Raw genomic sequence first — 15,743 nt, 5'->3', positions numbered from 1 at the left:
ATCTCTTTGTTGCGGTCTTGGTCTATATATTTTAAAAACATTTATTTGAACAAAATATAGACTATTATCCAAGTTATTACTGTAAATACTACAAAAGAAGCAAGACTACCCCCTATGATAAAGGTCTCCAGGTAGTATCTCCAGGTAGCAGATCATCTCTTCCCAAATACATCTCATCTGTCATGTAGAATTGATCCAGAGGGCTAATGAAAACTTTGATTTTTCAACTTTCAGCTCCCACAAAGTATGAAGTCATGATCCTTTAGGTAACTCAGTTATTCCTTTTTTTTCTCCTCTCTATAGGAAGCTATTGATGAGGAATTTGCAGCCCAAAGGGAAGAAAACGTCCACTTGATCCGATTCCTGAGGTTTCTTGCTAACTTCTTCTGTTTCCTCACACTTGGTGCAAGTGGATATCTCATTTTTTGGGCTGTGAAGCGATCCCAGGAATTTGCCCAGCAAGATCCAGACACCCTTGGGTGGTGGGAAAAAAATGAAGTTCGTCCCTGCATGCTTCCTATGTGTTTGGAATTTGTCATTTACTACTTTATGGGTTTTAGGCATGCCTTGAGTTTTTTTGTTATTGGCTTATATATTTTATTTGACCTCAATCTCTGAGTTTTCCATTCCATCCTATTCCTATTCCTTTGTCTTCTATATCAAGAAGACAGGGGTTCTGATCTTGTTCCTGATATTTACTAATTAATAAGTCTTGAGTAAATAAAAAGCTGCCCTGGGCCAAAATTTCTCCACTGTAAAAGGTGGAAAACTCAAGAAGATTTGTCCAAGGCCACACATCTGGTTAGTTGAAGAACGCAGGTCAGGGACTGAGTTCGGACAGTGAAAACAATATAGGGATGAGTGGAAGGGACAATTGCAGGGGAGGAGGGGTATTAGGGAGAAGGCATAAAAAGAAGCTAAAGGTGTAAGTAAAAGATTCTTAGGATTTTAAATGTTGAAGGGACCTCACAGGCCATGGGGCCTCATCAATGTCTTTCTTGGTTGCTGAATAATTAATAATTCAAACCCAAACAGTAATATAAATAAGTTAATTTATAAATTAAGTAGTTTATGAAGAGTCACTTTAATCTCAATCTGAGAACCAATGACAGTTTAAAATTCTGGACCTCAGACAACAATTTTCATTTTCTTTTCTCTCATCCCTTACCCTTAGGAGGGACACTCCTTTCTTTGGTAGTGCCAAGAGAATTGTAAATAAGGTAGCCACATTACTCCCGAATTACTATTCTGACTTTCTCCTTCCATTTCAATCACTATTTCATAAATATGTCCAAAGCTGACTGAATAAAATACTAGTAGCAATAAAAGGTTAGAGCAAATATCAATATATAGGAAAAATAGAGACAATTGAATAGCTCTAAGAATCTGCAACATCCAACATCTCTTTTGACCCTTTGTAGCTTTTATATTCTCTTTCTGTGATCTCATCAGCTCATATAGGCTAAATGATCATCTCTCATCATGTGATTCCAAAATCTACATAACTAGTCCTTATGTCTCTCCTGGAGGACAACAGGAGGTACAGTGGATATAATGCTGGGCCTGGAGTCAAGAAGACCTGAGCTCAAATCTGGCCTTAGATATTTAGTAGCTGTGTGATTCTAGGCAAGTCACTTAACCTGTTTGTCTCAGTTTCTTCATCTGTAAAATGAGCTGGAGAAGGAAAAGGCAAACCACTCCAGTATCTTTGCCAAGAAAACCCCCAATTTGGGGGGAGAGGGCATTATGAAGAGTGGCATACAACTAAACCAACTAAACAACAACAATAACAATATGTCTCTTCTGAACTCTAGTAACCCATCAACTACCCATGTAGACCTGCACATACCTCAAGCATACTTCAAATTCAATATTTCTCAAATTGAATTCACTTTAGTTACCTACTAAGTCTACTCCTCTTCCCAACTTCTCCATTTCTGTTAAGGACATCATTCTTGTATTAGCAATCAACTCTATGATTCTATGATCCTGAGAATCATCATAACTCTTCCACGTTATTTAATCAGTTGCCTAATCTTGCCAATTCTACTTCTATGATGTCTCTCATGCTCATCCCTTTCCTCCATTTATAGGGCTACCACCCTATTTTAGACTCTCCCTTAACACCTCTCTACTAGACACTGCGACAGACTTATATTCAGTATCCTTGCTTCCAGTCTCTTCCCTTTCTAATCTTCCACATCACTGACAAATTTATTTTCTCCTAGGTATCCCTAATCATCTCACTTTTGTGAAATTGCAGTGGCTCCTTATTACCTCTAAATAAAATACCAATTCCTCTATCTCATGTTGAGCCTTTTCTAATCTAGCAGCAAACTATCTTTCTGGGCTTAGTTCACCTTATTCTCCTTCAACTAATTTGTTTTACAATCAAACTGGCCTATTTCCTGTTCCATATTCATGACATTCCATCTCTTACCTCTCTGTGTGCATTTGAAGAGATTGTTTCAAGTTCCTAGAATGATTTTCTCCCTCCTTACCTCTTGAAGCTGCAGCTCAGGAATAACTTCCAATAGAAAGCCTTTCCTGAGTCTTCCAATAATTAATGTTCCCCCTCCCTTACCACTTCTAATATTACATAGCATTTACTTATGTATATTTATATATATTTAAATTTTACTTTTCTGCATTATATTGCATCGAGTAAGATCCATGAGGGAAGATATGTTTCTTCTTCTTTCTTTCTTTTTTTTTGTATCAGTTGCATCTAGTTCATTGTCTTATTTAAATGGTCCTTGGATGAATGGATCAATGCTAAAACTGGCAATATTTGGAATCAAAATTTCAAAGCTAGAAAGGACCTTAAGGATCATCTTATTTAAATCCCTCATTTTACAAATGGGGAAACTAAGGCCAAGAGAAAGAAAATCTTTCCCAAACTCATAGTTAATTACTTACTAAGCCAGGCCTGAAATCTGCATCTTCTGACTCCCAGTTAATTTTGTCTTTACTTTTGGTTAACCCTCATTGCCTCACACAACACAAAAAAATAGTTTTGTTTGTTTGTTTGTTTTTCGGGGCAATGGGAGTTAAGTGACTTGCCCAGGGTCACACAGCTAGTAAGTGTCAAGTGTCTGAGGCCGGATTTGAACTCAGGCACTCCTGAATCCAGGGCCGGTGCTTTATCCACTGCGCCACCTAGCTGCCCCCAAAAAAATAGTTTTGAGAGATTGTGAGGATCAAAGAAAATGTGTAGTTTATGTGATTCCTGTTATATAGAATGCTTTGCAAACTCTAATGAGCTTTGCTCATTACCATACAGTCTTTTCTACTTATTATTACTGCTGCTGCTTGTGCTGCTACTGGTGCTTAAATATTTCTCTGACACTTGGTATTCATCAAATACTAATTGGGTGATCGGAAATTTCTGTAAATTGGTGACAAGGTAGTCTGAAGGAATTAAATGGGAGAGATTTGGGGAGAGTTAGAAGTGAGATTAAAGGGTCACAGAGATTTTTAAATTTGTATTTTGTCTATTATTTCCAGAGCTTCTTTGTATTCTGTTACTCCCACCGAAGTGAAATATTGAATTGCACTAAAAGATAAGAAGATTGAATTAGATGATCTGTATCATTAATTCTATGATACTCCAGATCTATGCTAGCAAATAGATAATGAAATTGTAGAAAGTGTGGGGAAGACTGGTGAAAATACACTTACAAGGAAAAAAATAAACCACACTTTTGCAAATAAAAAATTTATCCAGGGCTAAACAACAATGTTCTTCTATACTTTACTTGCAAAATGGAGAAAATGGATTTATTAATCAAGTTCCATTAAAAAACTGTTTCAAAGCAAGTCATTCCTATCATAATGTTGGTTTTGTTATAAGTAAAATCATGTTCCATAGGAACATAACAATATATAGTCATAGCACAGGGAAAATCTATGAAATTGATTAGCAATGCCCTAATACCATTTTTTAAAATGTTCCACTGTACTTTAAAAAACACACACAGCAGAAAGCCTGTTGGGAGTTTAACCTTACCTCATTTTACCCAAAATCAGAACCACCATGCCATTTACCTGGCCAGCCTCATGACATGCTGCTTTCCAATCCTAGTTCTGACAACAGTAATTAAATCAGCACCAACATTTCCTTCCAGGGGTGTGCTGGAGCCAGCTCTCCTGAAAATCTTATACCTGAGGAGTTGGCAAAAAATATGAATCAGACTTTGATTTATTGTTTTGCTACCTAAACTAAAGAAGTGATGGGAAAATATTAATGATGCATATTAAACTTAAAAACATGCCCATGTTTTTCCCCTCAAAAGTTGGTTGTTAAATATTTACCAGCACATCCTTGCCTACCAATCACCATCCCTCTAAACCAAAACACTCTTCACAGTCAACCACTTCCAAAGGGAGCTTCCTGAATGCAGAAACTATCTTATTTGCATGGTATTTGTATCCCTAATCATTTAGTTGATAAATAATAATAATAAATTATATGATAAATGATAGCTAATAATAAATGATAAAAATAATAAATTAATCACCTATGCTTAGCATAATTCCTAGAATATAGTAAGCACTTAATACATGCTTTTTATTTGTTCATTTGGATAATGGTCCATAGTGGTCCAAAATCATTCTCTTACCTTACAAGGACTGAAGAAAAGTTGCCAATGAAGACTCTTAGGGAAAGGGAAAACTTTAAGATCTCTCAACTGAATTCTTCCCAGTTTCATTTATTTATTTAATTATTTTTGCAGATGAATATGATCATGTCTCTCCTGGGAATGTTCTGTCCAACTCTATTTGATTTATTTGCTGAGCTGGAAAACTATCACCCCCTTATAGCTCTGAAATGGCTATTGGGTCGCATCTTTGCTCTTCTTCTGGGCAACTTGTATGTATTTATTCTTGCCTTGTTGGATGAGATCAATAACAAAGTAAGTACTGCTTTTGGATTATTGGTCACCATATGATTTCCAATTGTAGTACTGCCAGGGATGCCTCTGACAACTGTGTTAGTCTTCCCTTTTGTTGATTATTTCCTATTTATCCTTTTTGTTTTGTTTTGTATATATTTGCTTGTTTTCTCACCCATTAGATTGTAATCTCTATGAGGGCAAGGACTTTTTGTATTCCTGGTGCTTAGCAGAGTGTCAGGTACTTAATAAATGTTTAATGTTTAATCAAGTGGTTGGTTATTTTCCTTGTGTTTGCTTTTCTAGCTGGAAGAAGAGAAATTAGTTATGGCAAATATCACCATATGGGAAGCAAACATGATCAAAGCCTTCAATTCATCTCAGAGTGAAAACAGCACTGGTCCTCCTTACTTTGTGGAACCTGCTGATGTACCCAGGGGACCCTGCTGGGAAACAATGGTAGGACAGGTAATGAAATGAATGGAACTGGGTTGCCTCAGGACTCAAATACTCAAACAGATTTGTTACCTCAACAAAATGATGTCTATACTAAACTCATCTTACTTGTTTACTCTTGTCCATGTCTTCTCATAAGTTTACCCTGCTATTGGAGCTTTCCTCAATTTCTTTTGATATCCTAAGATAGAGCATATGAGCCATTTATGGGTTTGGCAAAGTTTATAGAATCCTAATGTTGAACTGTAGTCTATTGGAATGTGAAGGAAGGATGGCTAGAGGTATTGTCAGAAAACATTTCTTTGATAGTCCTCTCATTTGGACACCTTGCCCCAAACTAATTATGGTTATAGTTCTAAGAATTGTTGTTCAGTCATTTCAGTTGTGTCCAACTCTTCATGACCCTATTTGGGATTTTCTTGGCAAAGATACTGGAGTGGTTTGCCATTTCCTTCTGAAGCCCATTTTACAGATGAGGAACTAAGGCAAATGGGGTTTGAGCTCATGAAGATGAGTCTTGCTGATGCCAGTGCTCTATCCACTGTGTCACCTACTAGCCCAGTTCTAAGTGCTTCTAAGCAAATTTGTAGCAGCTACCACCATGCTATAAGTATTTTTACATTGTATATCTGGTTAACAAATCTATTGTTTTTATCATTTCATTCCATTTTACAGATATCCTTCCTTTCAATCAGGAGGTAGGTTCAAACATGACCAATATTGTAAGATAGTTGGGGTGACCCCCCAGGGTGCTAACATGTAGGGAGGATAAAGTTCCTCTGCTGGCTTGTCATTCTTTGGGGCATAAGACGCCTTTAGCCTTTTCTTAGCTTTAGGGGTCTGTTACTGTGGCATGTTTCTCTTTGGGCTTACTTTTCTAATACTTTCTCTTTTTCTCACCTTCCAAGGGTTGAGAGGTCAAGTACCATTGATAACATTAAAACTCAGAAGTCAAGAGGATCTGAGTTCAAATCTCACCTTAAACACTTACTAGCTGTGGGACCCTGGGCAAGTCACTTAACCCCAATTGCCTCAAACATCTGGGGCCATCTCCAGTCTTCATGATATATATCTTGCCACTGAACTCAGATGGCTCTGAAGGAGAGAGTGAGGTTGTAACCAACTTTGCACAGCTCTCCCTCACTTAGATCTAATTCACTGCAAGTCATGACATCATCCAGATGTCATGGTCCTCTTTGAGAATAAAGGACAACCAACAACAACACTTTCTGGTGATGGGTAATTCCCTTCTGCTAATGCAGCTGCATCCAGGGCATATTGTCCTCTGTACCTGCCTGTTAAATTCATTTTTCCCTGGGTTTGAAAATTCCTGGTTATGGCTCTTTTTTAGGATGTTTGTTTCTATGATAAGTATTTATAGGCAATTTCCATTCCTGTGATGTCTTAACAAAGAAAATAAGAAACAGCTGGCAGGGCTTTGGACAACATGTTTTAGGGATCCTCAAGCCAGTAGAGATAATAATGAAGAAACTACCTGAAAATTGGGATCCTTGCATAGTTATGGGGTTTTTAGATATTCAAAGAAAACCAGGGCTCCATAAGACATGTTTCAGGATTCTCTCAAGGAAAATCTAGGCATCCCTAATATATAACTACTTTGTTATCTCCAAGCCTAACACACTCTCATAAACCAAGGATTTGTGGTTATAATAACCTCAGAATTTTATTTCTATTCACCATGCTTTATGGTCTAAGCTTGTTTATGTATTTTCTCAATTAGAATGAAAGCACCTAGAAGGCAGGAGATGTTTTTTTTTCCCCTTTCTTTGTATCCCCCAGGGCTAAGAACAGTTTCTGGCACATAGTAAGTGCTTAATAAAAGCTTTAATTAAACTGACATTTAGTTAATATCTGCTGTAAACCTATTCGGGGTTTGCAAAGAACAAGCTTGTCACATTGGTTGGATTTAATTGCCAATGTAATCTAACAATGTCCTTCAGTTTCTGAATATAGAGAAGCTTACATGACCTTCCTAGCATATTGACTCAGAGCAAAGGTGGAAATTCATTGATTAAATCTTTTGTTTTCTGAAGACCCTGGACTATGCAGTTTGTTCTGTTACGAAGTATTGATCTGGTTGGTTTTTTTAAAACTTCTAGTGAATTTCTTTGCATCTCTCTGACTCTCTTTCTCTCTGTTTCACTCTTTCTCTCTTCTCTTTTTCTTTTTATTATTTTTTTTTTAGTGAGGCAATTGGGGTTAAGTGACTTGCCCAGGGTCACACAGCTAGTAAGTGTTAAGTGTCTGAGGCCAGATTTGAACTCAGGTACTCCTGACTCCAGGGCTGGTGCTCTATCCTCTGCGCCACCTAGCTGCCCCTCTTCTCTTTTTCTTACCTTTCTTCCCCCTCTCTTCCTTTTTCCTTGTTTTCTCTCTCCCTCTTTCTTTCCCTACCTCCTTCCTCTCTCTATTTCTATTTTTTGTGAACTTCTCCCTGTCTTTCTTTAATAATTTTATTTGGGAGAGTGTTTTCTTTCTGTCCTTCTTTCTCTGAAAAAGCATTTAGCACTTAAGAGATGACTGAATGGGGGGGAATGGGATTTCTGATAAAACAGGTGGAAAGCATGAGAACAAAGTGAATACAACAAAGATTAAGAAATAGCAGGGTTAGCAAGGCCATGGTTTTGTAAGATCAATTAATGGTTTGGTCCTCATTTTTTTTTAAGGGAAGACTAACAGAAATAGTATAGATAGATTAAAAAACATGCCAAAAAATTAAAAGCTAAACTTTGAAAATTTCACTGTGTTGCATATCTTCTCCAAAGGCCCTGAATTTTAAGTGAGCTTTTCTAACTAGTCAGACATCCTGATCTGTCCTTCTGATTCTCTTTGGCTCTCTCTAAGGTGCAACTTATTTTCACTGAGATATGAACAATTTTGGTCAAGTTCTCTCCTCCTTAGAATTGAGTTGATTATTAGATGTTCTTTTCTCCCCCTTTCTAAGTTTTCTAAGGGAAATTTTACTTACAATATTAGTAATCAATCAGTCAACAAGTATGTATGGAGCACCTACTATATGCCACACAGGGATACAAATACAAAGAATTAAACAACGCCTACTCTTTAAGAGATTATATTCTAATAGAAGAGACGAGTATATATAAAAATAAATATAACATAAATATGTGTGGGACAAGAGACCACCTACTCAAGATAAATACCTGGAGTCAGAAAGTGAAAGCAAAAAAAAAAAGGAGTTTTTTTTTTTTTCTTGAGAAAGGGAGCAAAGCCACGTATAGTAAGCATGCCCACAAGTTCATAAATAAGTATTATATATGATCCTGTAAAGAATTAATTGTTATTTGAGGTTTTTATGACCCCATCTTTTGGCTAGAATTTTTTAAAAAAACATGACTGCCTTCACTAGGCTTCCAATCATTATAATTTTGCCAGGCCCATGTAGGTGTCGGCGAGTGGTGATGACGAGAGGTGCCAGCGCCATGGCAAAGGCTACAACCAGTGGGTGGAGCACCGTGCCATTTGCAGAGCCCCAGAGGCCAGTGTGCATGCTGAGGTTTTAAAAAAAAAATTCTAGTCAAAAGATGGGGTCATAAAAACTTCAAATAACAATTCTTTACAATCCTAATGCAATACTCCTTCCAACCCCTGTCCAACTCCCACTGGCTGGTCAACAGGACTTAGAATCTATATGCAACATCTAACCCAATCAGAGAAGGCACGATGTATAGCATACTCTGATCATGAGCTCATGCTGGGGGGCTAAGGTTTATGGTATAACCAGCATGTCCCTGAAGTTACACAAAGTCAGGATGTAAGCTAGAAACTAAGGAAATAACAAAATATATGACCAGGTTCCTCTGAGTAAAACACACTATGTTATCTCTCACAAATATATACAACACACCGTAATGCAAGCACCCATGCATATTATAATATTAGTTAAATGCAAGGTAGATTGATTTAGGCAACAGTTTTCCCTAGGATATTTGAAATGGAAGTAGAGAAGATAAGGGAGTTGAAAAGGATGGCCTCCAAAGTCCCTCTCAGCTCTAAATCTGTGATGCTTTATTGCTGTTCCTTTACTTTGGGCTAGGTCCCTGAAATAGCTTGGAAGGGAGAAGAGAAGGCAGCCAGGCGTTGGAAGCTAAAGTACCAAGTACTGCTTACTTACATCATATAATTTGAATCTCACAACAACCTTGTGACAGGTTCAGATATTTGTTCATAATACCTCATATTTTTAGGTACTTTTAGGTTTGCAAAGCACTTTTCAAATGTTGACTCATTTTATCTTCACAACAAACCCTAGGAGGTAAGGGCTTTTATTGTTCCCATTTTGTAGATGAGGAAGCCATTTTCCTAGGGTCAGTGTCTGAGGCAGGCTTTAGTCTAAGTCTATTTTATCCATTGTGTCACCTAGCAAGTATAAGAGGCAACATTCAAACCTAGGATTTCTTAGTCCTACTGCTACCCACTATCTCAAAGAAGAATAATTGTTTTGATATTGATAATTCATTATTGACAATCCATTAGATTAAAGCTTCTTGAAAGTAGGGACTGTCTTTTGCCTCTTTTTGTATGCCTATTTCTTAGGACAGGGCCTGACACATAGGCACTTACTAAATGTTGATTTATCTATTTGTTGATTGATTGATAATCTCTCAACAGGAATTTGTGCGACTGACTGTGTCTGATGTCCTGACAACTTATGTCACAATTCTCATTGGTGACTTTGTAAGAGCCTGCTTTGTCAGGTTTTGCAATTACTGCTGGTGCTGGGACCTGGAATATGGCTATGTAAGTACTGATTTGGTTGCCTTAGTTCTCAGTAGATTGTTTCAGGGTCACTTACTTCTTTGTAGCTCATCACACTAAGTATCTCATAGTACTTTTCACAGGATAAATACAAAATGTTTGAGGCTGCAAGTGATAGTTAAAAGACTGAGGAATAAAAGAAAAGTCAATACTAAATTGTATCACAAGTTAAATAAGCCCAGAATCATGAAAGCAGAATGTGTCTGAGGAGCATGGAATGGGATAAGGAGGGTGAAGGTCCTAATCTGTTGGTTGAGATCAGTTTTGAAAATATGGTAGGTTATTGGGTCAGTGGCCACTACTCCTATTTTTTCCTTCCCCTCCCCAACTTCTCATATTTCTAATAGTAAGGCAGGGGGTAAAGGATATAACATCAGCTATGTTACTGTCCTTGTGTCTATTTGAAATATTGATAAAGAATTCTTCTGGTTTTACTATCTTTCCTCAAAATCTTGGGGTGTTTACCCTGATGATCATTATTCACTTCAACCCCTCCCCTAATCTTTTTCAGGATTTGAGATGAGGCACAAAGTAAAAGGCTGAGACTCCAAGTCTTATTACTCTAGCATTTTCACTCTTCTACTCTCCCTTTCCTCCCATCATTAGTGCTATCAAGTCACTTCCTTGCCTCTAAAGAAAGTATTAGAGATGATATTGAGCCTTATGTTTCCTCGTTTCCATGTATCTCTCCACTAGGATTGTACCTAGTTGGGCCTGTGCAAGACTATATTCTTTGCTTCCTATATCTTATCTTGAATTAAAATAATGTATACTTTACTTGGTCATTCAATCAACAAACATTTATTAAGGACCTACCTTGACCTCAAGCTGTTTACACAAGATCAGGGGAAAGGAGAACCATCAGCTAAGTGTTTAAGAAGGGTCTCATGTAGGATGTAGAATTTAAGAGAACTTTTTTGAAGGAACTACATATTCTAAGAGGCATAGGTAAAGATAAGAGTGGTAAGTTCCATGAGTCTGGGCAAAGGCATAATGATAGAAAAATAAAATATCCTATGTGAGGAGCAGCAAGGAGGCTGAAAACATAATTCTATATACAAAGTATTTTACATACATTATTCCACTTGAACCATACAATAATTTCAACCAGCATTTATTAAATGCCTACTGACTATATACTAGTACTAGGCATACATAAATACAAACATTATTATTTCCCTCATTAGAATGTGAGCTCCCTGAAGGCAAGAAATACATTTTTGGTTTTGTATTTACATTGATAAATACTTGTCATCATTCTCATCGATGGATTGGTTGATTAAAACTAGTCTGGGGGCAGCTAGGTAGCGTAGTGGATAAAGCACCAGCCCTGGATTCAGGAGGACCTGAATTCAAATCCAGCCTCAGACACTTGACACTTACTAGCTGTGTGACCCTTGGCAAGTCACACATTGCCTCATTGCCCCACAAAAACAAACAACCAAAAAAAAAAAACCTAGTCTCTGAAGTACAGTAAGAAGTACAAGTTTTTCTTTTTCAGATGAGGCAATTGAGGATCAAAAAAATGTAATTTGTCTGAGGTCATTCAACTTGTAAATTGAGCTGAGATTGAACCCAAGTCATATGAGTCTAAGTTTAAGGCTTTTTTCTACTCATCCAATCGAATGGATTCAAGGTCTGTTTCAGGAGTCATTTCCAACATAAAGATTGGAAGTTATCTTTGATGGGTGTTATTACTCTCCCAATTTTATAGATAAGATGCTATTTAATTCTCATTTTATGAATGTCAGTCAGCAAGGTGATACGCCCACCTCTCACAAAAATGGGAGCAAACAATGTTTAAGTGACTTGTCTAGGGTCACGTAAGGTTTGTAAACTTTGTAAATGGTTGCTGGATTTGGAGTTAGGAAGACCTAGACCTGAATCTTGTTTACAAACCTTACGTGACCTTGGACATGTCACTTAAACATTGTTTGCCCCCTTTTATGTGAAAGGTGGGCATATTTTTAACACTTAGAATGGCACCTTGTTGACTGACATCCATAAAATGAGAATTAAATAGCATCCTGAATTTAAGTTTCTCATCTATAAAATTAGAAGAGTAATAACACCTATTAAAGAAGTGTAACATCCAATCTTCATGTTGGAAATGACCCCTGAAATAGTCCTTGAAGAAAGATAGGACTTTCCCCAAATAGAAATGTACTGGGGAAAAAATGACCTTTAGAAATGTATGGAGGCAGGAGGGGACAGGATGAGATTAAGGGACAACTTAATAGTCCTGTTTGGCTAGAATATGTGAATGTATAGGAGAATAAAACAAGCTAAGACTGCAATAGTAGGTTGGAGGCAGATTGCAAAAGGCTGAACAATTTCTATTTTGCCAAAGAGAAAACATGAAGATTTTTGAGGCAAGGGGTCACTTAATCAGAGTTGTACTTTTGGAAGATTATTTTGGCAAATATAAAGATGATGGATCAGAGAAAAGAGAGACTATAGACAAGGAGACTAGTTAGAAGGCTATTGTGAGATTGGGATAATAATATCCTGAAGCAACAATAGTATGACACAGTGGACAAAGCATCCACCGTGGACCCAGGGGCATCCCAACCAAAACCTGGCCTCAGACACAAGACAGTCGCCCACTGTACGACCCCACGTATGTCCCCCCAACTGCAATTTTTTTATGGTTCTCTAGGGTCTTGTATTTGAAAGTCAAATTTTCCATTCAGTTCAGGTCTTTTCATTATGAATACCTGAAAGTCCTCTTTTTCATTAAAGTCCCATTTTTTCCTCTGAAAGATTATGCTCAGTTTTGCTGGGTAGGTGATTCTTGGTTGTAATCCCAATTCCTTTGCCCTCTGGAATATCATATCCCATGACCTTCAGTCCTTTAATGTAGAAGCTGCTAGATCTTGTGCTATCCTGACTGGGGCTCCACTGTGCTTGAATTCTTTCTTTTTGGCAGCTTGCAATATTTTCTCCTTGACCTGAGAGCTCTGGAATTTGGCTATAATATTCCTAGGAGTTTTCCTTTTGGGATCTCTTTCAGGAGGTGATCAGTGGATTCTTTCAATGTCTATTTTAGCTTCTGCTTCTAGAATATCAGGGCAATTTTCCCTGACAATTTCTTGGAATATGATGTGTAAGCTCTTTCCTTGATCATGGTTTTCAGGTAGACCAGTAATTTTCAAATTATCTTTCCTGGACCTATTTTCCAGGTCAGCAGTTTTTCCCAGAAGATATTTCACATTGCCCTCTATTTTTTATTCATTTGGATTTGCTTTATTGTGTCTTGGTTTCTCATAAAGTCACTGGCTTCCATTTGTTCAATCCTCATTCTTAGGCAATTATTTTCATCAGAGAGCTTTTGTACCTCCTTTTCCATTTGGCCAATTTGGCTTTTCAAGCTGTTGACTTTTTTCTCATGTCTTTCCTGCATCACCCTCATTTCTCTTTCCATTTTTTCCTCTACCTCTCTAACTTTATCTTCAAAGTCCTTTTTGAGCCCTCTATGCCTGATACCAATTCATATTTTTCTTGGAAGCTTTAGATATAGGGGCCCTGATGTTGACATCTTCCTCTGAGGGTGCACCTGAATCTCCCTTGTCACCGAAGAAACTTTCTATGGTCCTCACCTTTCTCTGTCTGCTCATCTTGCCTTTCTTTTACTTGACTTTTAGCCCCTTAAAGTGGGGCACTATTTCCAGGGTGGAGTATCCCAAGCTTCAGAAGTCCCAGGTGCTATGATTTAAGGAGAATCAGGTTCCTCACTCACCTGGCCTGTTCCCTGGTCTGTAGATGACCCCAGACCAACTTGCTAATCAACCAGCTTTGTGTATTGTGGTTGTCAGCTCTGATGAGCCTGTGCCCCTCCACCACCTGGGCCACTGCTACTCAAGCATACCTCCTGGTTCCCAGCAAGGGTGAAAAACCCAAGTTCTGCCTCAGCACCAGCATAGACTCCTGTAGTTTCCCCCCTGCCAAGGGCTCAGCCCTCTCACCAGACTGTGAGCTTAGTTGCAGATGACACTAGTGCTTCAGCTGATTCAGAGGCTCTAGGGGTCTCCTTCTCTTGGTGAGACCTTCCTGGGACTGGATCTGTGTCAGGGTGACTATGGGATTGGGCTCCACTCCTGTCTCAGCATAGCAGCTCCCTCCTTCTGACCTTCCAAGCCGTTCTTGGTTAGAAGATGATTTCAACACATTCTTCTGTGGGTTTTGCTGCTCTAGGCATTGTCCTATGGCATTATTTGGATGTTTTTTTGGAGTGATCCTGTCATGAGTTTGAGAGCTCACTCTGTTTGACTGCTTCTTGAGTCATAGAGTCATTAGCTTCTACTTGGCCAATTCTAATTTTTAAAGAATTATTTTCTTCACTTAGCTCCTTTTTCAGTTGACCTATTCTACTTTTAAAGTTGTTTTTCTTCAGTGGATTTTTTTTTTCATATGGCCGATTTTTTTCTTTTGGGATGTTTTCTTCAGTTAGTTTTTGTGCTTCTGCTTCCCAACTGTTAACTCTTTTTTTCATAATTTTCTTGTATAATTAATTTCTTTTCCCAATTTTCTTCTACCCCTTGATTTTTAAAATACCTTTTCAGATCTTCCAAGATCGCTTTTTGAACTTGGAACCAATTCATATTCCCCTTTGAGATTTCACATGTAGACCTTTTGACATTTTTGTCCTTTTCTGAGTTTGTGTTTTGATATTCCCTGTCATAATAGTAGCTTTCTATGGTCAGGGCTCTTTTTGTTTTTTGCTCACTTTTAATAGTTGAGCTCTTCTCCTGGGGTACAGGGGTCTCTATTTAAAGCTTCTTACACTGGTGTTTCTGGGGCTGGTAGCTTGTGCTGGGGCTGAGAATTTGTCATCTATGCTGGGGGCCTCACAGCTGACCAGCTGTGCCACTGGCCTCCTGAGCCAGGACCATGGGGCCTTGATTGCTGATCTCTGCTGTGGTTAAAAGCCTCCCCCTGGCCTGTGTGGACACCGTCTGCTCTGGGCTGTGCTCCACTTTTACCCAAGTGAAACAGGAAAGCCTGGAATCCTTCTAAATCAGGGCTTCTTAAACTTTTTCCCTCATAAGACATTTTAAATTTAATTTTTTTTAAGTGAGGCAATTGGGGTTAAGTGACTTGCCCAAGGTCACACAGCTAGTAAGTGTGTGTTAAGTGTCTGAGGCCGGATTTGAACTCAGGTACTCCTGACTTCAGGGCCAGTGCTCTATCCACTCTGCCACCTAGCTGCCCCAAAACATTTTTACATGACTCTGAGTATATAGGAATATAAAATAAATACTTACATATCATATTTTTTGCAACCCCCACATTTTAAGAAGCTATGTTCTAAGTTATCTTCGGCAGGAAAATGCTTTCACTCCAACTTTTTGTGGGTTCTATCATTCCAGAATTCTTTTGGAGGCTTTATTTAACATTGTTTCTGAGAGAAATTGGGAAGATCTCTGGCAACTTCTTGGCATCAATCCACCATCTTGCTAGTAACTTTTTTTAGTGAGGCAGTTGGAGTTAAGTGACTTGCCCAGGGTCACACAGCTAGTAAGTGTTAAGTGTCTGAGGCCGGATTTGAACTCAGTACTCCTGACTCCAGGGCTGGTGCTCTATCCACTGTGCCAC

At 38.2% G+C, this 15,743-nt stretch overlaps 1 protein-coding gene across 1 annotated transcript in view; it reads left to right on the top strand.

Annotated features, from left to right (window-relative positions):
• TMC1 (transmembrane channel like 1) overlaps positions 1 to 15,743 on the top strand; it is a 195,530-nt gene that overhangs the window by 156,110 nt on the left and 23,677 nt on the right. Inside the window, 4 exon segments of the mRNA XM_043999157.1 lie at positions 304 to 498; positions 4,737 to 4,916; positions 5,202 to 5,363; positions 10,002 to 10,130. Of these exon segments, the coding sequence (XP_043855092.1) occupies positions 304 to 498; positions 4,737 to 4,916; positions 5,202 to 5,363; positions 10,002 to 10,130 (666 nt within the window).

The sequence above is a fragment of the Dromiciops gliroides genome, chromosome 1 (assembly GCF_019393635.1).
Source record: "Dromiciops gliroides isolate mDroGli1 chromosome 1, mDroGli1.pri, whole genome shotgun sequence".
Classification (NCBI taxonomy): domain Eukaryota; kingdom Metazoa; phylum Chordata; class Mammalia; order Microbiotheria; family Microbiotheriidae; genus Dromiciops; species Dromiciops gliroides.
Note: the sequence above shows the minus strand (reverse complement) of the source record. Positions and strands in the feature narration are given on the sequence as shown.